The sequence below is a fragment of the Pipra filicauda genome, unplaced genomic scaffold (assembly GCF_003945595.2).
Source record: "Pipra filicauda isolate LSUMZ 115617 unplaced genomic scaffold, ASM394559v2 scaffold30_size5312502_pilon, whole genome shotgun sequence".
NCBI classification, from domain to species: domain Eukaryota; kingdom Metazoa; phylum Chordata; class Aves; order Passeriformes; family Pipridae; genus Pipra; species Pipra filicauda.
In genome coordinates, this window is record NW_024104432.1 from 3050763 (window position 1) to 3074705 (window position 23943).

At 46.7% G+C, this 23943-nt stretch overlaps 2 protein-coding genes across 2 annotated transcripts in view; one reads left to right on the top strand and one right to left on the bottom strand.

The window, feature by feature from the left end:
* Positions 1–270: 270 nt before the first annotated feature.
* Positions 271–5311, top strand: NKX1-1 (NK1 homeobox 1). Its single transcript, XM_027736595.1, has 2 exons — positions 271–736; positions 4530–5311. Exons 1-2 carry the CDS (start codon positions 271–273, stop codon positions 5309–5311), a joined length of 1248 nt encoding a protein of 415 aa, XP_027592396.1.
* Positions 5312–14496: 9185 nt separating this feature from the next.
* The window catches only part of UVSSA (UV stimulated scaffold protein A), a 54910-nt gene continuing 45463 nt past the window's right edge, over positions 14497–23943 (bottom strand). The window contains exons 12-13 of the mRNA XM_027736609.2: positions 21654–21837; positions 14497–17718 (exon numbers count right to left, since the gene is read on the bottom strand). Of these exons, the coding sequence (XP_027592410.1) occupies positions 17625–17718; positions 21654–21837 (278 nt within the window). The 3' untranslated portion in view covers positions 14497–17624. The remainder of the gene's footprint in view (positions 17719–21653; positions 21838–23943) is intronic.

The following is a 23943-nucleotide window of genomic DNA, read 5'->3' on the forward strand; positions in this document are numbered from 1 at the left end:
CTGGCGAGGATGATGAGAAGGAAGAAGGAGCTGCTGAGTGGAGGCTCTGAGCCGAGCATCACCTTGTGACTCCCTGCCTCCCCCGGAGGCTCCCGGCGGCTGGACCCAGCGCAGCCCCGGGGAGCTGAAGGCAGCGGCTCGTCCTGAGCCGGAGCGGTGCTGGGGAGGAGTTTCCAGATCAACTTCGCCGGAGGAAGGAGGGAGGGGGAGAGCAAGAGGGGGGGTGGGGGGGGGAAGAAGTTGCGACCGAGAGGGGTTCTGCAAAGAGTCATGAATGCGAGCAGAGACAAGGTCGGTGACATCTCCATCCCGACAGCGGCAGCCGCGGCGGTGACAGCCCCCGCAGTCGGCATCGGCGGGGAGCCCCGCGGCTGCCACGGGGAAGGGATGGACGGCCGCGGGGAGCAGCGGCTCTCGGCCGGCGGTGAGCTGCCTCTCTACTGCCCTGCCAACCGGGACAGGCAAGGGGACAGCCAGAGCAACACCCCCGGACAAGAGGGGGCAGTGGCCGCGCTGCCCATGGTGCACAGAACCACCTCCTTCTCCGTGCTCGACATCCTGGACCCTAACAAGTTCAACAGCAAGCGGCGGCAGTGCGCGGGCTTGTACAAATCGGCGGGGACCGAGTTCACTCTGGGGGCGGAGGATAAACCCGAGGACTCAGGGACGGAGCTGGTCGAGCAAAAGGCTCTCGCCGAAGATTTCGACGCGTGCAAGAAATCCGCAGAGCTGATCAGTAAGTAGGTCTGGGGGCTCGGAGCCCCTCCGAGCTCCCCGAGCAAGGGGCTCGCATGCTTTGACAGGTCATCCTTCCCCCGCTGGCAGCCTCGGGAGCCGGGGCTCTGGGGAAGGATAAATGCGCCCTGCACTGCTGCTGCTGGATGTGGAGAGGTGGAATTCTGTGTTGGGCTGAGGGATGGCAGGGCGGGGAGCCGGGCGCATCACCCCGGGACTGGCCGGGGCTGGGTTCCCGAAGCTCGGCACCGGCCGGGCTCCACTCCCCGCCTGTCCGAGGAGTTCAGCGGGGATACACTGGTCTATTCGCCCAGTTCATCCCCCGGGGAGACAGGATCAGCCCTGGAGGTGCTGGCCCGGCTGGGTCGGGCAGGGACCCCGCCGTCCTCCTCCTCCTCTCGGGAAGGGGCAGCGGTGGCTGCGAGCTCCGGCTCAGACGAACTTGCGAGCTGCTCCTTCGGCTTCGGCGGGCCGGAGCTCCAGCCCCGAGGCTGTGAAAACCCTCCCTCCGTACCCCCATCTCGCCTGGGTCCCCGCAGGCTTTTATGACTTTGTATCTCTCTCTCCCAGCCCTGGACCCCTCTCCTGTCCTCCCCCCGCCGCTGCCGCCCGTTGCTCTGGGCGACAGATTCAATTTTCTCTCTCCCCTTGGCTTTTTTAGGACAAATCAGACTAATTGTGACAAAATGCTGGTTATCTCTGGAAAAACAATTAAATTCCTTCGATTACATTTAAGGTAAAATGTGCTTAGCAGCGTAAAGAGGCTGGATAATGGGGAAAATCGCCCCAGAGTGGCATGTAGGACTGCCTGGATCGATATCCTATTATCGAATTGTGCATATCTCTTTCAAGCACCTTGCAAACTCTTCCCTAACATCTAAATTATAGGGTCAAAATTCGGATAATTACTCGATTAAAACCTATTACACTTATTAGGGCTCGCTATTGATCGAGAATTGCATTCGACCCAAGCTCTAGATTGCTTTTTCTTTCTGGGTCCAAATATCCCAACTTTCTCACCTCTAAACACCGAGACTCTGGGGATCGCAGAGGGTTTCCGGCAAAAGACGGTTGTTGTGAAAAATATAAATAGTTATTCCATGTCCTGAGAGGGGAGAGAAGGGGCAGCGGGCGGCGGGGGATAAACTTCTCGGTTAAGGAAAAAGAATTTCTCTGTGTCTGAGGGGAAGAGAGGAGGACTCGGAGGTTTCCAACCGCGCCATAACAAGACTCTGTCAGTTAAAATTAGTCAGCAAAAGAGGTCTGGAATCTGCTCCAGACCGAGCCTTGACGCATTTTTCATCTGTAAGGCAAAAGCAGGAACGGGGCATTAATAGAATTCAAAAGACATTTTTTAAAGCAGCGCGGAGCTGGGTTAGTAATTATTCCTCTAAATTCATCTGACTTTTGTCATATTAAATAGATCTGGGCGATCAGAAAGACTGACGAGGTCAGCCTATCGCTAATCTCACACTTTTATCTCCAGACAAGGAGAGAAATGCAACTCCATCCCTTCTCTCAAAATAAATACCCTTGGAGGCTCCACGCCGCGGTGCGCTTTGCCCGCTGACAAGTTCGCCGGACGCTCCGCACATGGAGCCCTTCGGCCACGTCGCCTCAATGTTATGGCAACGGTCAGGAATAGGTCTGGGACTGCTCGAAAATCACGAAATTTAATTATTCTCTTTCCCTATCGTAATCAATATTAGTTCAAGCGGTGGTTTAATGTAGGAGAAGTGTTCCGAAAAGTAGCTCTGGCCAGAAAAGTATCAACGCCCCCGGAAAACGCAAAGGCTTTCTGGCCAAAGGAGAGTGGCAACGGCGATCGTCACTCGCCGCTCGTAAAACTATTTTAATGTCAAAAATATCAGGTAAAAGTCTCTAGTGAATTCCCATTTAACATATTCCAGAAAAAAACCCGGCAAATCCAGGGTCCATCTCCGTCGCCAGTTCTATTCGCGTTGCATTTTTTTTTTTTGTCTAAAAAAAATTTCGTTGAGCTACGGTAGGGGTTTCCTAGAGGGAAAATTAAACCTCAAAACTGCCAGCTGCGGGTTCCCGGTCCGGTCCGTGTGTGAGTGCGGGGGCTGCGCTCAGCTCCCGGGTCTGCTCCGCAGAGGTAGCTACGCGCACTTTTTATTAATTGTTGTTGCAAAAATTACGCCCTGCAATTTCTAACAGGTTCTACAGGTTGCAGGACACTCGTCTGCACTCACGGGGTCGGGTTGGGAGAAAACTGACCCGGTTCCCGTCTGTGCGGTGGCGATCGCCCGCCTATTCCGTGCGCCGACCTGAACAGAAAGCTGGAAAGGGCTCCTCATGAACCCCGAGTTATTAAGGGATATTTTCCGGGTGAAAAGAACTACTATAAACTTCTCTGCCCCTTTTTCTCCAACTAAACCATCCCTATCCGAAATCAGCGCGCTGAACAAAACACACTTTTAAAACCACCCTTAATTTTACACATGGGCGTTAGAGGGTCCGATGGGGGGATACGGACGAAATTTGCGGTGTGTTCAGGTTTTTTGAGGATTAAAACCAACTAAATTACGGACAGGATAAAGGTGACAGACCAGCGATTCATTTCTCATTTATGTATCTCCGTTAACCAAGTTAAAGGAGTCCTTGATTAGGGGTTCCCGGAGCTGCTCCCCCGTTGCGAGTGGAGGGAAGTTTAGGAGTGTCTGAAAGCACCGGCTAAAAAAGACGATACTCACAGGCCTCTGCCCCCGACCTGTCCGCGGGGCCTCCCCCATCCCCGTGACGTGCAGAGGATTCTCCTCCCGCTCCCCCGAAGGAGCCCGGGCCGGGGTGAAGAGGAGCCGGTTCTCCGGAAAACGCAATTTGCTTTTAGGCTTCATAATGACAGAACCGTCAGCAGAAGTCCAATAGCTTTAAATATCGGATAATTACCCTGTTCTCCGATGGAGACCCGTTAATTGGAGCGTAATATAAACCCAAATAAATTAAATGACCGTTAACTAGTTTGTACATTGCACAAAATGAGTTTAATTAAGTTTGTATCTGCTCTGCTAATCAATACAAGTATTTACTCCACTTTAATACTTCCATTTCGGGAAGTGACAAGAGGTCAAACCAGACGCAGGAAGGGTTAAAAATGCCAGAGCAAAAACCAGCAAACCTCCCATCGATTCGGAGATTTCCGTCACTAAAATTGTTAGAAGCGCTGTGACATCCCAGGCACGGCTGGCCCTGCCCGGGCGGGGGTTGTCCCCGGCTGCTCCTCGTCCCTTCCAGCGTCCCGGGGACACCCCCCCTGCTGTCTTCCCAAAGTCTCTTCCAGCCACCGGTTGTTTTGTGGGCGCGTTGGTGGCGGTGGGAAGGGGGTTGTATCCCCTGACCCGGGCCATATCTCGGTGCAAGCTCTTGCCGAAAGTGGGTAGCTCGGAAGGGGCAGCTCTGGGAAAGCCTTGCCGGGCTGGACAGCCCCTTCTCTGCCCCAGGGCTGCAGAGAAGGCTCGTAGGTGAAGGCTGTCCTCGGAGGCGGCTCCGAACCGCTATCCTGGCCGCTTCTGCCCGGCTCCTCGCCACGTGTCCCCAGTCCAGCCCCGGCTCCTCTCCATGTGCTTCCAGGCCACTCCCGGAGCAGGGGGCCCGGACCAGCCGCATCCCCACGGCGGGCGGAGAGCCGGGGAGGGCCGGGCATCCTTTTCCCGACAGCCGCGGGGATACGGGGTGGGTGAATCCCGGGGGGGGGGACCGGTTCCTCCTGGGGCCGGGCGGGGCCGGGGGCCGGGCGGCGATCCCTGACAGCGTCTGTCGCTTGTCCGCAGAGGACGGGGAGCTCTACAAGGCCGAGGAGTGCGACCTGGACTACAGCAGCCGGCCGAGCCGCAGCCCCGACAGCGAGCTGCCGGACGACGAGGAGCTGTGCAGCGAGGAGAGCGGCAGCACCAGCAGCAGCAGCGGCGGCAGCTCCGGCCCGGCGGCTCCCGGAGAGCCCGACCCGGGGCCGCTCCGAGCAGAGCCGGCCGAGCCGCCCCCGCCGCCCCCGCCACCGCCCCCGCCGCCGCCGCCCGTCGGGGCGCAGCCCGGCCCGCAGGCCAAGCCCAAGAGGAAGAGGACGGGCTCGGACTCCAAGTCGGGCAAGCCCCGTCGGGCGCGGACAGCCTTCACCTACGAGCAGCTGGTGGCGCTGGAAAACAAGTTCAAGTCCACGCGGTACCTGTCGGTGTGCGAGCGCCTCAACCTGGCGCTGTCGCTCAGCCTCACCGAGACGCAGGTGAAGATCTGGTTCCAGAACCGGCGCACCAAGTGGAAGAAGCAGAACCCCGGGGCGGACACCAGCGCGCCCACGGGCGGGGGCGGCGGCGGCGGGGCGGGGGGCGCGCTGGGCGGGGGGGCGCTGCCGGGGGGGCTCAGCCCGCTCAGCCACTCGCCGCCCATGGGCGCCCCGCTCTCCATGCACGGCCCCGGCAGCTACGCCGGGCACCCGGCCGGGGGGCTGGTCTGCGCCGCACAGCTGCCCTTCCTGCCCAGCCCCGCCGTCCTCTCGCCCTTCGTCCTGGGGTCCCAGACTTACGGCGCCCCGGCTTTCTACACCCCGCACCTATAAGCCGCGACGCCCCTTCCTCATCCTCCTTATTCCCGGCCCGTTCCCGCTGTGCCCCTTCGGGACCACCCGGCCGGGCTCCGGGGGAGCCGCTCACCGCACGACCCCCCGCTCCCGAGAGGTGAAACCAAGAACCGACTGGCAGCGACACCGGGGGGGGTGGAAGAGAAGGGACAGCCAGGTGTTTCCATTGCCCCCCGGCTGCCACCGACCCCGGGGGTGCAAAGGGGCGGCCCCCCCGCCCTCCGTCCTTTCTACGGCCCTTTTTCTACGCGATGTGTCCGAACTGCGCTGCTGAAGGGAGGAGGAGGAGGAAAACCTCCCTCCCCCGTGTACATACAAGTAGATGTAAATCACTGTTACCCGTATTTTTATTTTTTCACCGTCCCTCGTTGCTATGTGGGTTTGATTAATTTAATTATTATTATTATTATTTGACTTTGTTTTTATTCTAGTCTGGTCACACTCAAAAGACTTTAAAAAAAGAAAATATTATGTACCCATTTGACTCTCAGGGTAAAGCAGAGAACTTATCGGTCCTGTCCCTCGACATTGCCGAGGCAACGACGCTCCGCTCCCTCCCGTGACCTCACGGTGACGACGGATATTTTTTACAGACGTCACTCTCGAACGACCCCCGAGCTCGGCTGAGACCCTGCGGACCCGCGGGGGCGAGGGAATCTCGCCTGGGAAGGGGCGGCAGGGGCAGCTGCTGGGGTGCAGGGCTGGTTTTTTTACGTTAACCATTTCTGTATATTTCTGGTTGTTACAAAAAAAAAAAAGTTTTAACTTTGTAATTAATGTATAAGGTGAGGGAGTAATGAGCAAGAGGTGATAAAGAAAGCACTTTGTTTGCTAAACACTTTAAATCAATCAATAAACTCTAAGGAAACGGCGCTTTCCGTGCTGGCGAGTCCCTGTTTTTCGGCTGAATCTTTGTAAGGCAAGTTTCTTGAGGAAAACGCCTGGCTCATGAGACGCTTGGAGGGATGTCTTGCATCTTTCTTTTTTTGTTGTTTACTCTGAGAGCGTATTTCTTATACGCAAATAAACTTTATTCTTCTTGTATGAGAGAGGGTATTTCCCTTCTTGGTTCCCTTGTTTGTAATTTCTTAATTGGCTTTGCCGATTTGTGCAATATTAAGAACAAAAAAAAATAAATTATATATAGAGAGAATCCGACACCTCTGCCTTGTTTCCACTGACGAGGAGTCCAATATTTTGGATATATAAATTTAGTAAGTCGGCTCTTTCAAATTCCACCACTTTTAAAAATAAAGTAGTCTTTCCATCGCCTTTCCGCTGATTACTTTTAAACTCGTATCGAAGTCGGACTTTCATAATCCTTACTCTTTTTTTATTTTAATTTCAAAGAAAAAGACTATAACCGCTGTGAGCACCTCGAGGCGGCTCCCGTTGGCCCAGTGACGCTGTTACCTTGTTTGCCAACTCCGTGCGTGACCCCAAAGCACACGCCGGGGAAGAGTTCTCATTTTCCACTAGTTTTTGGTGTTTGTGGTTTTTTTGGGGGCTTTTTTTTCTTTTTTTTTCTTCTTCTTTTTTTTCCCTCGGGGGAAGTTTTAAGGAACAAGCGTTTTCCGGAGCGATTTTGGGGAGCGCTGCGCATCCCCCTCCCCTGGGGACCGACTTGGCAGGCACCACCGCATCGCTGCCCGGCGGGCGGGGTGTGCGTGGTGCCGCGGGTTTCCGGGGTGTCCGGGCTTCGCTCCTCCCTCGGGTCCTTCCCCCTGGTCCCCCCTCGACCCCTCAGCCTGGCCCCGTCTGGGATCGCGCTAGTCCGGACGCTCCGCAGCCTAATCCCGCACACCTGGTCCGGAATGAAATTAAACGTTTCAGCCCTCCCGTGGAAATAAATTCTGTCGCGATTGCTGATATTAGAGGCAAGAAGGGAGTAGAGCCGGCTCCACGGTGCAGATCCCCGCAGGGTCGATGGTTTCCACGGCGCGATGGGTGCGGGGTCCATCAGCCTGCGGGAGCCGCGGGGAGGATGCGGGATGCTCCGGGTACTCGCTTCCCCGCGTGTAGAAGCGTACAAGCGCCAGAAGTCTCGGACTAGACTCATTTGCATTTGCGAAAATAAGAACTTTTACGATAAAAGACGTTCTGAAGTAAAATTTCAGGGGAAACCTTACAAGTAGTGTGCTCTGCACAGCTCTTGCTGATAGGAGAAATCCAGCTAAACTGGGAAACAGATACTCAGGAGATTCTCTCACACTGCACAGCTATCCCTTTGCCTGCCAGGTTTGAGTAAGTGCTACTAGCAGCCGAACTGTTAGCTCAGGTGGAGCACGACAGGGCTGAACAGATAATTCGACCCCTCTCTGCACTCCGGGAGCTCCAAACAGTTCCCCCTCTCCCCAGGGGGAAATAATTTGGCTCCAACTGGAGCTGCTCAGAGCTTCGGAGAACGTGATATTCCTACTGCAGGTCTGCTAGCGTCCTGCCAGTGAAACCTGCTCATGTGAGTATTATTACTCACAGCTGCTGGATGAAGGAATCAGTTAGGCTGAGATTCCCAGTCATTAAACGCGATTTAACAAGGCTTCTCACATTTTATAGCACTGCTGAAAACAGAGCCGCAGGTATCTTTCTCAGCATAGTTTAGGAAGTTATTGATAACCCTTGCTCGAGTGCCTCATCCAGGGGTCTGAGCTCATAGAATTGGAGAGCAGAACTGCAGAGCCCCAGTTCTAGTGCGTGTCCTCCCCGGCGTGCAGCCCTTGCAGAGGTGCAGGGCACGTCGTACACTCAGGTGTACAGGAGTGTCCGATCACAGGATACTGTCCGTTTGCAGAGGGCATTTAGAGGATCAGCACCCAAGAGCTGAAAACTCAAACAGTGCCCCCTGGACCACGACTCTGCAGCTGTTTTGTGGTGTTGGATCAAGACTGTGTGGTTACAGACTTGACAGTGAGAAGCGGGATGGTATTGACACAGGGCAGCTGTCGAAAAACATCCCTGACCTGAAGGCTCAGCCCCCCGTAAAGCAAAATGCTCTCACTTGCCTGAACCTCCTGACTCCATCCCCCGTGTTCCTGCCCGCTGACATTCCGGCTCTCTAGGAGACTGAAACAGGGCTTGATGCAGCACCCTGAGGTTGGTCCTACCAGATAGACCCCAAAGCCCCACAGCGACCCCCCAGCAAGGTCCAAAAGCCGTTTCCCATGTGGTACCTACCTGATGTACCTGCTGCACTGCACACAACGCCTGGTGCTCCTGCACAGAGCTTTTTGAAGGGCTGCAGCTTGTTTTCAGTGAGTCATCAATGAGCTACAGACACCCTGGTACAGAGTGAGTAGAATGGACTGACTGAGGGGATGATGGTTATGACACAAGCAGGAGGTGTTTGCTCTGGTTCATTCCATGAGCTAATTCTTTTTTAATTACTTTGTTATTCATTCATAAAATTTAATGTTAGGAGACTAAGAATGCAGAACACATTCAAGAGGACATTTAACGAAGTGTTTGCCTGAGGACAAAGTCTCAGCTCAGGCAAAATGAGCAGCACATTTGGAGTCTGATTCAGTGTGTTTAGGTGACATCTTTGGCACGTACCAAAGATGATCTGGGACATCAGCATCTTTTTCAACTAATTCCCATGAAGTAAATGTTAAATCCAAGGGTGCAAACTTGTATTAGTGAGAAAAGATTCACATATTAATTGCATCTTACTCTTGTTCACCATATGAATGAATGAGGTTAAGAGAAAAGGAAACCGCACCTATTTTACTTCATATATTTCAGCTTATTTCAGCTAACAAGTTTCAGTTTTTCATGTTTACTCAAACAACAGTAAAATATCTTATAATCGAAATAACAGAAAAAAAGCGCATAAATACAGAAGGGTACATTCCAAATGGTTAAGGGAGAACTGAAAATATTTTGAAATATTTTGTGTCATTGATTACACTCAGCAGTCAATGATGTTACACCAAATCATTAGAAACCAGTTCTGTATTATAACCCCTCCCCAAACTCCTTGTGTTATTTCCAGTTGAGCAGGCAATGTAGGTGTAGTGAGTTACTTTTTAAAATTAATTCCTGGAGGTTTTTGACATGCATCACAGACCTTCTGTTTCAGGTTGAACTCACAGTCATGTTACATGTTTCTTCTCCTATACTACATAAACAAAATGCTAAAAATAAAGCTTTGTTTGTAGCAACTTATGTCCATTTCTCAAAAATACACCACGATGTCTGCTTGTAGTCAGCTATATTGCAAATATCCATCAACTCCTCTATTACATGATAAAATAATTCTGTTCAGACACAGTTGAGTTTAAATACTCAAAAGAACATTTTCTCACAATGTCTGGGCAGTTCTGGTCTTCAGGTTGTTTTGTGTTTCAAAGACTAAGCAAGCCAATATGTTTTTTGTAGAGCCTTTCTTAGGAGCAAACGAAAGAAAGATTTTTTTCTGACACTGGATTTTTTTCCAGAACAAGGCAGAGACCGGAGCGGACCCTGAGGAAGGAGGGGACAGGCAAGTAAACAAAGGGGATCCTCATCAATTTGTCTCACAAATTGGGTTTACATAAATAGTTTATTACATAAACCACATTCTTCTCTATCTGGTGCTTTTTCTTCCTCTTCTCCCCCTTCTGCCGACACGCTCACGTTCTGTACCACATGCTTGTGTTACACAGACATCTTGAGTGGACAGAACTAGGGTTGTCACAGTGAAAATAACACTGGCAGTAAAAGCTCTTTCTCCTTTCCTGATGCTGTCTGGCAGAGATGTGACTTCATACAGGATAAGTTTTAAAACAGGTTATCACAACCTCAGAAACCTGCAGCTGCCCATTCAGGAGACATCCTGTTGATGCTGGGAATCCTGTGGATGCACCCTGTGTCAATAGAGAAACACCCAGGACACAGAGAGCATGGTCAGCACCCATAAGTCTGGGCATGCAGGGTCGGCAATATCAGTATGTGATTTTCTAATTTAATCTCATGACATGACAAGTGTCCAGCTAACTAAAACTAGCTAGCTGTACCCAAAGTACTAGACTTAATTTTAAAGTACATCTTTTAGATTTTCTTCTCTGCAACGACACACACCAGGAACATTTTACAGTGACAACGCAGGAGGGATGACACCACAGCAAAGAACCGTAAGTCACAGAAATGTTTATGTGGGATGACATAATAAAGATTATTATGATTGACACAGTAAGAATTCACCCCTTTCAGTAAACTGCTGTTTTTTTCAAGAGAAGAAAAATAGTTCTACTAACCTTAGTACAAATAAATAATTATTGCTCATTTTCTTTGTTCTTTTTCCTCCCTCAACCACTCACATACATTACAAGAACTTGCCCTGCTCATATGGGGACTCTTTCCTGTCTTTTCACCTGTAACACAGGTAGGATGACAAGATTTATTTCCTCTGCCTTCGTTCCCAGAGACTGCAGGAGGGGAAGAGAAGTGCAGGAAGAGCTGCTGGTAGGGTTCCTCCGACTCCTTGTGTTGAAGGAGAGTTTGTAGTGCCAAGCTGCACTCTCTGTGACCTATTAAATATTTTGAGATTAGTGATTAAGGATGCTCTTTGGGGCTTCAAGCACCAGCATTATGCCTTGTAGTGGTGATTTGGAGTGAAATACTGTGTTTGCCTTGAGCACGCTCTGCAGCTCACCTGATCACACTCGCCTTTGCTGTTTCTGCTTCAGCACTGGGGAAAATAAACCCATGCAAGCAACATTTAATTTCTGCCCAAGTGGCAGACTCTCCTCCTGGTGCTGTTAGCCTTCAGCTGCCAAAAGTACTATTACAAAAACTCAAAGATATCCAGAAGCAATTTCCAAACAAGCAGAATCATATATTATATTTCCATATACCCTTAACAGTGTGCAAGGATAAGAGTGGCTCCATAATGGTGTTATAAATACAGCAAATTAATGGTGGATGCAATGCCAGCACCTTGTCATTATGCAAATTGGAACATCGGCAGAAATGGTTATTCAACAACCCCTTTCTAAGTAACCAGACGCCTAATGCTGCTCATTACATCTAAACTAATTAACACCACATTTAAACAATTTTAATAAGCTTTTTCCTTAACCCCTTGACAGAGGGGATTCCTGATGCTAATGCAAAAACATACAAGCACTTGGCACAGGAGCAGTGGAGGTTTGCTTAGGGTGCTGGCAGGCAGGAAAGCAAGGGGAAGTCTACCCAAAAAGCCAAATGACAATATTTAAGTCATGGACATTTAGAGATGGAGGAACATTGCACTGGAATAAAGTCCAGCTCAGTTTGCCCAGGCTCTGGTGCAGCCTTGTCACGAGCACAAACACACTGTGCCCTCCTCCCAGTGTGGCAGAGCCTGGTCCCCCACTGCCCTCCTGAGCTGGTGACTACATTTAGGCTCTGTACCACCCAGACCTAGCTGGTAGGAAAGGCTCAACGAGGACATGAATCTATTTTTTTCTACACTCAATCAGCTTTGAAGAAGAGGAAGAGGAGAGAAAGCATCAACTCAGAAACCAGAGTAATTAATAGATCTCTCTCCTTTTCCTTCAGGAACAATAACTTTGTCCCATGGGTCACAATTTGTCCAGCTGCCAGGCAGATCCAGCTCTCATCCACATGTATTTTCCAGGGGATATGCCAAGTTTTGGGATGCTTAGCACCTCTCTCAGCTGAAGGGGTCACCAGTGCTGCCGGATGGGGAGAGCCCAGACTGGTCTCGATCTGGGGCTGCTGCTCTGAGGCCTTTCCCACCCTCTTTCTTAATACCTCCGCTTTCTCTTGGAGGATTTTGTAATAGGACTTTCACCACATCCATTAAGAGGGATGGTGCTATGACTCTGAATGTACCAGCAGGCTCTAATTTCCCTCACCACCTTTCACCTTTCTGTGTGATCCTCCTGGGTGTCCCCAGCCCACACCCTGGCAGGTGTCTGATCTCTGTGCTGATGTGGCACAGCTGCAGCACTTTGGCTCCAGGGCACCAGCTAAGCTGGGAGAGACCTACCCAGGGCCTCCACCTCGAACCCTCCAGCTGGTTGCAGGGGAACTGCATTTATGTGGGGTCTCTTTCCCGAGCTGTGGTGCTTGTTTTGTGCTTGGCTGTGTAGCTGACTGACCCTCACCCTGATTTCCCATTGCTGACTTGGCTCCAGACCTGCTTTTTTTCTCAGTGGACCTTCAGGTAACTGTGACTGGTGGCTGATTCTGTTACTGTTACTAAGATTGAGGGTTTTTGTTTGGGTGTGTGTGATGGTGCCTTTTCAGGAAGGCCATTGCCCCTTCCTGTTTTCACCTTCTGCTTCTGACTCACCTCTCCCTGATGCCTTAAGTCTCTACTCTGTTTTTTCTCTCACCTTGCTATGGATTAACTTTCCTCTGCACTCCCAGCACTGTGGAGTTTTCCTTGGGCACTGCTTAGAGCAGAGCTTTCATGTTTGCAGATGGAAATTCAAGTGTTATGTTCACCCACGAGCAGGATGGTGTTAATTGTTTGGGGTATATTTAAATGTAGCTGTCCCAGTGCATGCCAGAACAGACATATGGAGAAATTGCTCTCCAGTAATTACCAGAATAACACCCTTCTCTCAGGCTTCAGTGTCCAAGAGGTCCTGAGGAATGATCTAGCTGGTGACAGTATCTATGAGGGAGCTCAGTGGTGTTTTTAATGGCAGGTGTCAAGGGAATAAGGATTCAGATCCAGCCCTCCCTGCCTCAGTCTGGGGACTGTCATCTCCAAGGCTCTCTTTTATCCTTTGTCTAGTTTCCTACATGAAGCATTTTTAGCTCCACTGTGGTTCAGTTTCAGTTCCCACGTGAAAACAGGAGATATGAAATGTTTCCTACCAGCTCCCTTCCATTTAAATTGCCAGTGGCTTGGGCTGTCCCCTGAGACAGGACATGGGACTGTCACCTCTGAGGCCAAGAAGGGACCTGAACTGCACCTCCTGAATGTGTGCTCCAGCAGGAAAGCTGTTGGGTGCATTATGACTTCCACTGCCTGTTTAAAATCAGTGACTTTGTTAAAGGTGTGTGTTTGGGGGGCGTGAGGCATCCCAAAAGGTTTTAAACATCTGATTTTCATCACTAAAGTACTGCTGTAACATCCAGATGTCCTTACCTTTTCTGATGCATAACCTACAGAGACATTTGTATCACCTCCATGATTAAAAGCACAAATGTGTTTAATAGAACTAGATAAGCTCCACACACAGTTGCACCACAGCCAGGCATTTGCAGAGCGTGAGAGACCACCAGATGGCTCATCTGCCTCTGCTGAACTGCTGTGATACACACTGAATTGGGTTTTTCCTGGCTGGCTCCTGAGATTCAATACTTCCTGCTGCTGGCTAGAGGTTCCTTGTAACTAGGAACACCCTTACTGTCCATTTCCACAGCCACTTTAAATGGAACAGGTTCTTATTTTGTTTTCCACAGAAGAAAGATGGTTTTTTCTTTCAGTAATGTCTGCTTTGATTCGCTGATGCCTTCCCCAACACGCAAACTGTTCTACGTGGTGTGATCCACTGTTCATGAAGAACTGCTTACAAATCCCATGTCTGTTTTGCTTACAAAAACCCCCAAACCCCAGATAAATCCTTTAAATGTAATTTCTAAGATCTTCTTTCAGCCAGACACGGGTTGTTAAAGCCAAGCCTCAAGTTTAGAGAAAACGAAATCACAAGGTATTGTACAAAAGATGAGTAGGGACTCCTCATCCCTGTAACCTCAGAGGGCAGGTGCTGAAGGATTGCTTTTATTCAGAAGCTCCTTACCAAGCTCACTTGTGTCACTAAGCACTTTGTATTAGAGGGCCAGACCCTTCATTCCAACTTTAAACAGCACCAAATCCATACATGCCACAGTCTTTTTCCTTCCAGCCTTCCTAGGTTCCTTCCTAGATGCAACCATATTCTCAGGTAAGAAAAACCATGGAGAAGTCTTTGCTTTCACTTCTTGTTTTACCACTGAAACAGCCCTAGTTAAAGAAGGATGACTTAGATGCATCAGCACAGCTCACAAGTCCCTTTGGACACACAGTGTTCAACCTGCATTACAACTATTCATCTTAACAACACTCCAAGGGCCAAATCATCCCAAGGTGTTCAGATACCTGGGAATCACACGCAGCGTCCCCAGTGGGCAGAAGTACAACTGCAAAGGTGTCCCAGTTAGAGAGACAAAAACACACACAGAGATTATGCGAATGATACTTGTATTTATTTTTTTTCCCAGAAGCCCTGAGCACAGGAAAAGTCCCAGTAGAAATGTTGCACAATCAGTTGAGCAATTAAGATGTTTGCAGAACTAGAGAGCTCAGAGACCTCAAATTTGTAAACGGCTGTTAAGTGACACACAAGCAGTGTGATGTATCTAAAAAGTAGATTGTTCTGTTTCGAGCTTAAAAGGATTTCTATTTAGTGAAGGTAAACTGGATCTTTGGAGATCAATGCCTTTTTTTTTTTCCCTCCAGCTACACCCAGGAAGAGGAGAACTCCCCCAAACCCTGTGGATTATGTCTGACCAGATCTAATGAGAATGCTTAAGTGACAAAATTCAACACCTGTTGTGTGTACATATGCTGAGTTGCTCTTTTGGAGAAATAACTGGATTAAAAGAGGCAATAATTAACATAGGAGGAGAAGGCTTTGTCAAACACCAGACGAGGGGAAGATACACGCTGGCAAGAGGCCAGGCTAACAAAAAGGCAGTGCTACAGGGGATGTGGGATCAACACATTCTCCTATGAAGGGTCAATGGTTTGTCTTGGTTCAAGGCAGAAAGGAAGAAAAACTTTTGTATCCAACTGAGTATATTCCTTACCTGACAAGGGAACTTCTTACAACAAAAAATTAAAAAAAGGCAGAAAAAAAAAGTAGAAGAGCTTTAGAAAAAGTCATTGCTGGCCACCAACCTGGCCCAAAGTCCAGGTACCTGTGTCTGAGTCACTTGCCAGGAAACCTTAATTCTGCAAATTCTCTTTCTGCATGAAAGAGGCACTCGAGGAAAACCCTTTTCTTTCATGCATGTGTGCTTTTAATAAGGAAAGGTGGAAAGCATATAGTGACACGATAGGAACAAGCAGATTAGACAACTGAGTCCAGAGAGGAAGTTTTAGCTCATGATTCTAGAACTGACATGACTGAGTAGCATCATAGAATCACAGAATGATTTGGGTTGGAAGGGACCTTAAAGATCATCTTGTTCCAAGCCCCCTGCCATGGGAAGGGGCACCTTCCACTTGACCAGGTTGCTCATAATGGAGCATCACTTACTAACCACACTTTTTTTTTTTTTTTTTTCCCCCTCAGACTTCTACCAGTTTTATTTCCAACCTCAGTCCCCGGGCTTTTTATGAAAGGCCCAAAACGGGAACTCCATGGGTTAAAGTGCATCTACTGTTTGCTGGGAACTTTCTAGTGCTGACATTTGCTGCTTAAACCAGCAAAGAAGGGTTAAGTGTCACCACAAAATACAAAATCCCCACTCTTGTCACAGGGAGCAGAGAAAACAGAATTTATAATTTAACACCTTCAGCCTGTGCAGGCTCAAGAATCCCTGGAATAGTGGCACAGTGACCCTCGTGGCTCTTTGGAATATTAATCACCACGCGTCCGTTTCTTCTGGACTGTTTGGGGAATCGAAGCATCCAATGACCAGAATTACATTCAAATGTGTGGTCTTTTTTTTATATTTTTTCCTGTGTGACTTTGTCCTTAATAGGAAATCAAGTCAATTCAGAAGCTGATTCAACTGACTTGATGATGAACTTGGTTTGTCCTTACCTACATTTTCACCTTAAGTCTTCACTGTTGCATTAGCAAGACTCATAGCAGAAGTGGCTTTGCTTTCCAGTGCAGTAGATAATATTTGAAATTTTGGCCTTTTATTATTTTCAGTAGTTCAAAAGTACATCAACCTGTGCTAACAAAATGTCTTCCAAACTGCAGAGCTCTCGCAAGATAAACTACCCAGATTCAGCATTAATTGCTTTCTAAGCAATACTTGTGCAAGTCAGAAGGTATTTGGCAGAACTTTAAATTAGCTTTTGTCTGAGGTGGCCAGAAACTACACTGAGTTGTTAAAATTTTCTCCATTTTTAATTCTTGTAGTCTGCATGAGGTAACACCTCCAGCAGGTGAGTGACTAAGACAGAGTTATAGAATCCATTCCATTTTGTATTCAGTATTTCATTGAAGACTTTTGCAGTTCACTTTGAAATTGATTTTCAGACACTGTGTCCTCCTAGCTCTCTGCATTTCCTTCACCCTTAAAGCTGTATGAAATCTTGCAAGAGCACCACTGGTCAATGTTTCATTCATTCTCCTTAAGACATGACTAGAGCCAGCACAGCAAGTCTGGGAGGTCTGGTTAAAGACCCAGCCAAGAACTACAACCCACGCGGGATCCCGCTGCCTGATCTCAGTATGCACGTTAAATCTCTGGAACTGGAGGAGTCCAGATGCTTGTGTTTATATCTGGATCCTCAGATACACTCTCAGGCTTCAGCCCAATGTAATTGTAACTGATCCAAGCTAGGCAGTTCACTAGTACAGTGAGCTACTTGAATAATTTTTTTAAACTTCATACTTTCACTTCATGGAGCACATTCTGCATATTTCTACAGACTTTCACAACATGCCTTCCAGGAGTAGTTCTGAAAGATATTGGGACATGATCTTGGGAAGACAAGCAGCAGACCAGGATGACCTGTGTCATTTCAGTGCTTCCATCTGTGCCACAGCTACCAAATTTCAATTAGCTGAAATCAAACTCTACTCCACTCATGAGTGGAAGACATTTGGATTTTTTCAATGTGTACACGAGGTTTTTAGAAGTACTGCAGGAACCACTGTGCTGCTTGCTGTGGCACACTTTCTAGAACAGTAGGCTGAGCAAACACTTCGTGCATTGCCATCTGTGGTAGAAATCTAATTGTATTTAAGGTATCTATTTTTGTTCTGAAGGCATGAGCGTGTAGGCAAATTAAACACACATGCTGGCAAAGGAAGGATAAATTACAAGAGTCCCTTAGGAAAGAAAAAAACCAACCCCCGAAACGTGAAGATTTTACCCAGAGTACAAATCACAAAACATCTCTATTTCATGTGCATTTCAAATAATTATCAACTTGTTAAATGCATTCCATTCTGTACCACCACACTTTTGCCAAAATTAATGTTTACTATCAAATAAGTTGAAATTGGAAACAATTTTAAAACGACCCCTGTAAAAATGTGCCTTGCACAGTATTTTAGTATAAATACAAGCATCTTTGATCAAGGTTTTTTTGCAGTTGCACTCAAGGGCAAAGACGATGAACAGTTTAATTCAGTGCATAGTTAAACTGGTTGGCAAACTTCTCGTGCTTTCTTTGGTCCACCCGGTTCATGGCTTTCACGACCCGTTTCATGGCACCTCTGAAAGAGAAACAAAAAAATAATAACAATTATATTGAGTCTATGCAATCTCAGAGAATGTTTATGGATGTTGGGGGGGAAAAAAAAAGAACCATGATTAATCACTAGCAGGCTTCTGAACACGGCATTGATGAGGCTGAACAAATTTGTCTTGTTAACTAAATTAGCTGCAGCAATATAAATAGTTTAATTCAGCAATGATTTTATTAACAGGAGTAAACAAATTCAAGTCTTTCAGTTTAATGGCTGTGCCTTCCATCCTCCCAGCATTATTTCTGATAGCCACACACAGCAAGTTTGATCTTCAAATGCACCTAACTGCTCTCAGGGAAATGATAACTAAAAGCACCTAACAGGATCTTAAAAAACCAATACCCAGAAACCCTTATGAAATCCAACCCTCAGTCTAGAATGTTTGTGTGAGGGAAGGGTTTGCTGTTCACTTCATGGAACTATAATTCATTTAGGAACTTTCACAGGTTAGTAAAACCGCATTTTATCAGATGTGGGCCAAATTAAAGACTCCTTTGCTCACACCAGCAGCATCCCCATTTCTGAGCAGCAACTTTTAATCCACAAGCACAACACTAGTTTGGGAAGACACCAGACAGTGTTGTGTATATCCATGCAGAGAGATAGGTTACTGCTGCAGAAGTGCCTAGAGTTTAGACAGTCAGGACAGTGTGTCCAATATCTTATAAAAAGCGGGAATGGGATCTCTGCTGCCTCAGGATGGGCAAGCATTCGAGCCTTCTGCAGTGCCTGCTGTGCTTGTACAAGGCTCTGGAATGTTCTTTAGATTAAAAAAGGAAATGAAGGGATGAACTTTGGAGCTGTTAAGCTTTCTGGTGCTCCTAAAACCAGCGAGGGCTTGCCTCCTTGCTGCTGCCCTATTTGCTGCCATTGTTTCCTCCCAGTGAAGGTGGTGCCCAGAGATTTCTTTTGGGAGGGACTGCTCTACTTCTCAACTGAGTAAGTGGAGAAACTTCAGTTTTTTTCCCTCCACAAACCTTTTGAGTGGAGATCACACAGCTGAGATTTTGAGGGTGAGGAAAAATGATGCCTAGACAGCATGAACAGATTGTCATAAAAGGCACAGAGAGAGTAGGTCTGTATATCCTCTAACTGGTAAGGCAGAGGATGGGTTCACAAATCCAGAGGAGTAAGACAGCAGAAAAAAAGGCAGCAGAAGCAGTCAAGAGAATGCTCTGCTGTGAACATCTGCCCCCTCAGAAACTCAGCACTGTTGTGCACAGCTGAGTGCACCTTGCCTTGTTCTTGCCTGGATTCTTTTTACTGATGACTTTTGTTGCCTCTGGAACAAAAGCTCAGCGATCTGAGGCTGATATTTGCAGGTGTGCTCAGATGTCACCCTGCCCCTGTTTATGAAGGAAGTTATCTCCTAACACATCTCCAGGTAAAGACCTGGATGCTCTGCCAACATGGGAGGTAGAGCAGCCACGGGCTTGGTTTGAGGGACTCTGTCCCATTGAAGAACATGGCAGGGACTGATGTCTCCTTTGATTCCTACACCAGAAATGCAGCTGGCAACTTCCATCACACAAAGTGGATGGTCTCAGGTCCAGTGGTGTCAGACTATGGTGTCACAGTCTGCCTTTATCACTTCTGAGGACATGACAAGCTGTGCAGTAAAATGAAGACAAGATGTGCACCTGGTAGTGTGCCCCAGCCTTTTTCAGGATCAGGCCCTCCAGGCTATTCCAGCTCTGCTCCTATGGTTATCTCCAAAAGAAGGTGATTTCAGTTTTGGCCAACTGCTCTCTGTAACGGCTTCATTTCAAAAGCCATTTTGAAACATCTGAAAACAGAGGTTTCTTCTTAATAATGCTCTAAATGGTGGGATTAAAGATTTTCTCAGCAGCAACTGCAATGAAAACCAACATTCTGAAAAAACACCTCAGGAGAGTTATACTTTTAACAAAATTCTGCCAATTAAAGTTACCAGAGTAAGGAAAATGTGGTCATGGTTTTGCACTTCAAATATTACCTAATTGGTAGGAGAAAAGTGAGCCTTTAGCAGTGCAGAGTGGCCTTGACACTTTCATGTCATGTAGGTTTTACATTAGCACCACTGGATTGTGCGATACTGTAAATGAAAGGAGATCCCACTTTGATGATCTGTGCAGTTTCACTTAGCTTTATTGGCAGACCAGAGCCTGGGTTTATCACCTATACATTTCAAGTAATTTGGGGTTGTTATAAGGAGCCAAGGTTATCATCTTGTTTAGTGCTCCAAAGCATGAAACCTATTAAAAACATGACAGGTTTGATTCCCTATGCCTGGCACTAACACACACTCAAAATCATTAGCACAAACCACAGTAAACCATGACATGGAATTCTGATCATTAGAATTGTAGGTCTCTGAGTTCTAACTAAGACCAAGTGACATGAGAATTTCACAGAAAATGTGGTATTTCTGTAACTAAAAGCAACGTGGATTTGGCTCTGTTATTATAACCATTACATCAGAAAAGGGAAAATAAAGAGTTTTAAAAAATATTGTGCCTTGGACACTGTTGAACTCACCCAGTATGTTTAGGGAATTACCCACCACTAATGATTTTATAATAATAATTTTGCTTTTTTGATTTGACAACTTTTCACTATCCTTTGACTACTTCATTTTTGACATGTGAAACTCTTTAAAAAGTTGCAGCTGCTTCCCATTTGATGAAGACCAGCGCTTGCTTAGGTAAATTTATGTTGCAGCCACATCTGAGGAAGAACAGACATCAGAAATGGCATAACAGAGTGGACACATGGAGCTACTGTATGTTCCAAAGCCCATTCAGTGATGGTTGGTTGGCTCCCACATCCACCTGAGCTGGTGTGCCTGCTTTAAGGTTAATCAAAGTTAACTCATCTATGCCTGTGTAAGTCATGGACACACGTTGGTTCAATATGTTGAATGCCAACCCCACACAAACAGTTTCTTCTGAAGCTAAATGCAGGCCAAGAGCTGCTGTTTGCACATGTGCTGGGAGGAAAGGGCCATGGACAGAAACAGCACCATGGAGGGAACAATACTGTGACCACATGTCTATGGTACAGGGAATAATCATCCCCAAACTCTTACACAGCAAAGAGAACTGCAAGTTCCAGCCCTTGATACTTACAGAAGACAGCAGGGGTTAAGAGAACGAGGATCTGAATATTTTTCTTAAACAGTTGAATGCACATTCTCAGTAAGGGAGGAGGAAAGTGCAATGGCAGTGTGACACTGAATAACACACAGGAAGGGATCCCTGTGTGTCCCTATTGGACTGGAGGGTTCTGCATGAGGCCCAGCTAGCCCTTCAGTATAGCCAGGAGTGGGAGAAAGGAAGCCCAGCAGTAGTCAAGAGTTTGGGAAGGTCTCTGAGTACACACCAGAGGCTCGAGGGCAACAGCCAAGGCACTGCTACACACCAAAAGCCAAGGGGTTTTGATGGATTCTTTTATTAACTGAAGTTCTGCTCAGGACAGTCCATTTTAGGCTTTCAAAATGACAAACTTCATTTTCCCTCCACCTACACCACTACAGCACATCTGATGCTGTAAGGTGTGTCACTCAGAACACATCATCATCTTTCCAGCTCCGGTACTGTTTGCACACATAAAGTATCATCCATTTGATTAATAAATGATCATCCAGAGCAGCCAACCCAGCAATTAAAGGATTTAAAAAAAATTGAGAAAGGGTGAAAAAAGTCTTCCATAGGAAAATTTTGTAAATGAGTTGAAAACCATTCTCAAAGAAATGGTTTCTCTCTTAGTCATCAGTACCTGCTATTCTTTATCCTTCAGACGTATGGAAGACATTCCTGCTCTGCAGTCAGCCAAGAAAGCTGTTTAGTAAGTGCATGTTAATGTAGAAACAGAAAATACTGTTGAAACAAAACAGAAACAGTAATTTAACATGAGCATCTTACTTATTGAAGACTTTCTTCTCAAGCCGGGAACGGGAAGTGTTTGCCTGTTGCTTCAGGTCTGTCAGATTCGGATATTTTTTCTTCTTCCCTTGCTTCTTCTGTCCTTTCCCATTATTTTTAGAGGAACCAAGATCCAGTCCTGTAGCAGCTTCAACTTCTCTCATGAATTCTGGATCCCTCCACTCTGTTTAAAAGACAAAGTATGGACTTTGAAACTCCAAACCCAGGGAGGATTTGCAGTTCCTAAGGAACAGGTTCTTGTCACCACTGGACAAGGGCAGACTCACTGTGCTCTAAGCTGCACACACAAGGGAAGGGGAGGATAAAGCAGCTGGCCAAAATGACAGACCTTGATGAAAAAGCCCTGCCAGTCTGGGGTGAGTACCTATTATTGGCTGCCGTGGGTTAAACTGTTCAGTAGGAAAACTTCAGTCAAGTTTTAGCAGTTGTATACTAGCAAAATTCCAAGGAAAATATTCCATGTAGGAGAGGTGACATAAACAGAGTGATTATTATTTAGAAATTGAAAATGCCAAAAATGTAGCCGAGGAACTTATCTTCAGAAATAAATTCTGAATAAGCCTAAAAATAAACCTAACAAAAATTAAATATGTCAACTTTTGAGCAGAGTACGGGTGACAACATTGGGACTTTTTTGCATTAATAATATTTGCTTTAAAGCATGAACTGGAATAAAATTCTTGAATAGGACAAAACAGTCCTGTTTCCATGGGCCACATTTTGCATCTAAAAAAGATACTACTTTCTAAGCATCCCACATTTCCTCAGTTTAATTATCTAAATCAAGTTTCTTCTCTTGACAATGGCACAAGTTAATTTATCTAATCAAAACCCTTTTTTTACAGTTTTATCAAAACCTTAATGCTTCAGGATCCAGCCATACACTGTAAATGGATTCTGATCCTAGATGCCACCATGGGAAAAAGCATGAACAATTTAGACTGGAAACTCTTTGAGGAAGCCGTGGTCTTCCACCTTTAGTGGAGTCTTGTGTACCAGAACAAGGTAACAGAGTACAAAGTAAAAATGTGGCTGCAGGATGGACACCTGCAAGGGGGAAATTCAGGAAAATTGCATTGAATTATAAAGATTTTGAGGTTGAAAAAAAATGTAGGAAGTACCACTTCAAAGAGAACATGCTCCAAACTCAGCATAATCTGTATTTTAACAACAGGACTTGTCAGTCATTCATCACAGTTTCCTGCATGTTTGTCAGCCTTCAGAAATTGTAAGGCAAAAAGTCTACTACTCTTACTTAGCATCTTTGTAGATATAGAAAAATAAACAGTCCTAAAGGACTATACAATTTCTTTTATACACCAACATGGTCCCTGAGTGTGACAAATACCAGTAACAACATTTCAGGAAGGTCAGAGGCAATGTTCTCACTTAAGAACATGGTGTTAAGGAATACCAGAGCAATTTTCCAAGGAAAAGTTAGATTTAACCTACTATCATACATGAAAGCAAGGACTGATTAAAATCCAACAGACCAAAAAGCAGGAGGAAAACGAAGCTGTTCAAGAGCTGAGCAGAAGAGGTAAAAAGGGAGAAAATGGAACACATAAACTTGATAGATCATAAGACCTCACAGACTTTTTTTTTTTTTGAAGTGAAGGAATACAGAACAGCACAATTCAGATACAGGAACGATTAATCCAAGATTAAGGAAAACTGTCTAAACAGTTTATCTCCCAGTAATAAGAAGGCGTCACAGTTTAGGAACCCCATGAATGGAGCAATTGTTTAAACACAACGAAAAAATGCCGGCATCCAGTAGAGATGAAATGAGCATTTGAGTAAAATGAAGGAGCAATTTAAAAGCTTTTGAGAAAAATCAATAGAATGCCAGGGAAGAGCAGGCTTTTTGAGCATTGATGGGCCCCTAAAGCTCTTCATACATTGTTACTGAGTTTAGCAGCAGGGAAAAGAAAATTACACAGTTTGCAAGGGTAGGCGGGAATCAATACTGTAGTTAGTAAAGAGATGCTATTTCACATCTGAGTGGCCAGCGGCCTGCCTGCACCAGCCTGTCCTGATACCTGTTTGTTAACAAGTCACTAAGGGCTGAAAAACCAGATACTCTTCAGGGTTGACACAAAAAATAGGCACTTAATTTGCTCCTGTGTGCGAACTATTGGAAAAGGATGAACGCTGCAGATTAGCGGGTCAGCGTAATCCCACCTGATTCACTGTTTCAGGACTGGAGAGCCCAAAGCACCATTTTGTGGACATTAGCTAGAATTTCAAATTTTATACTAAGATTAAA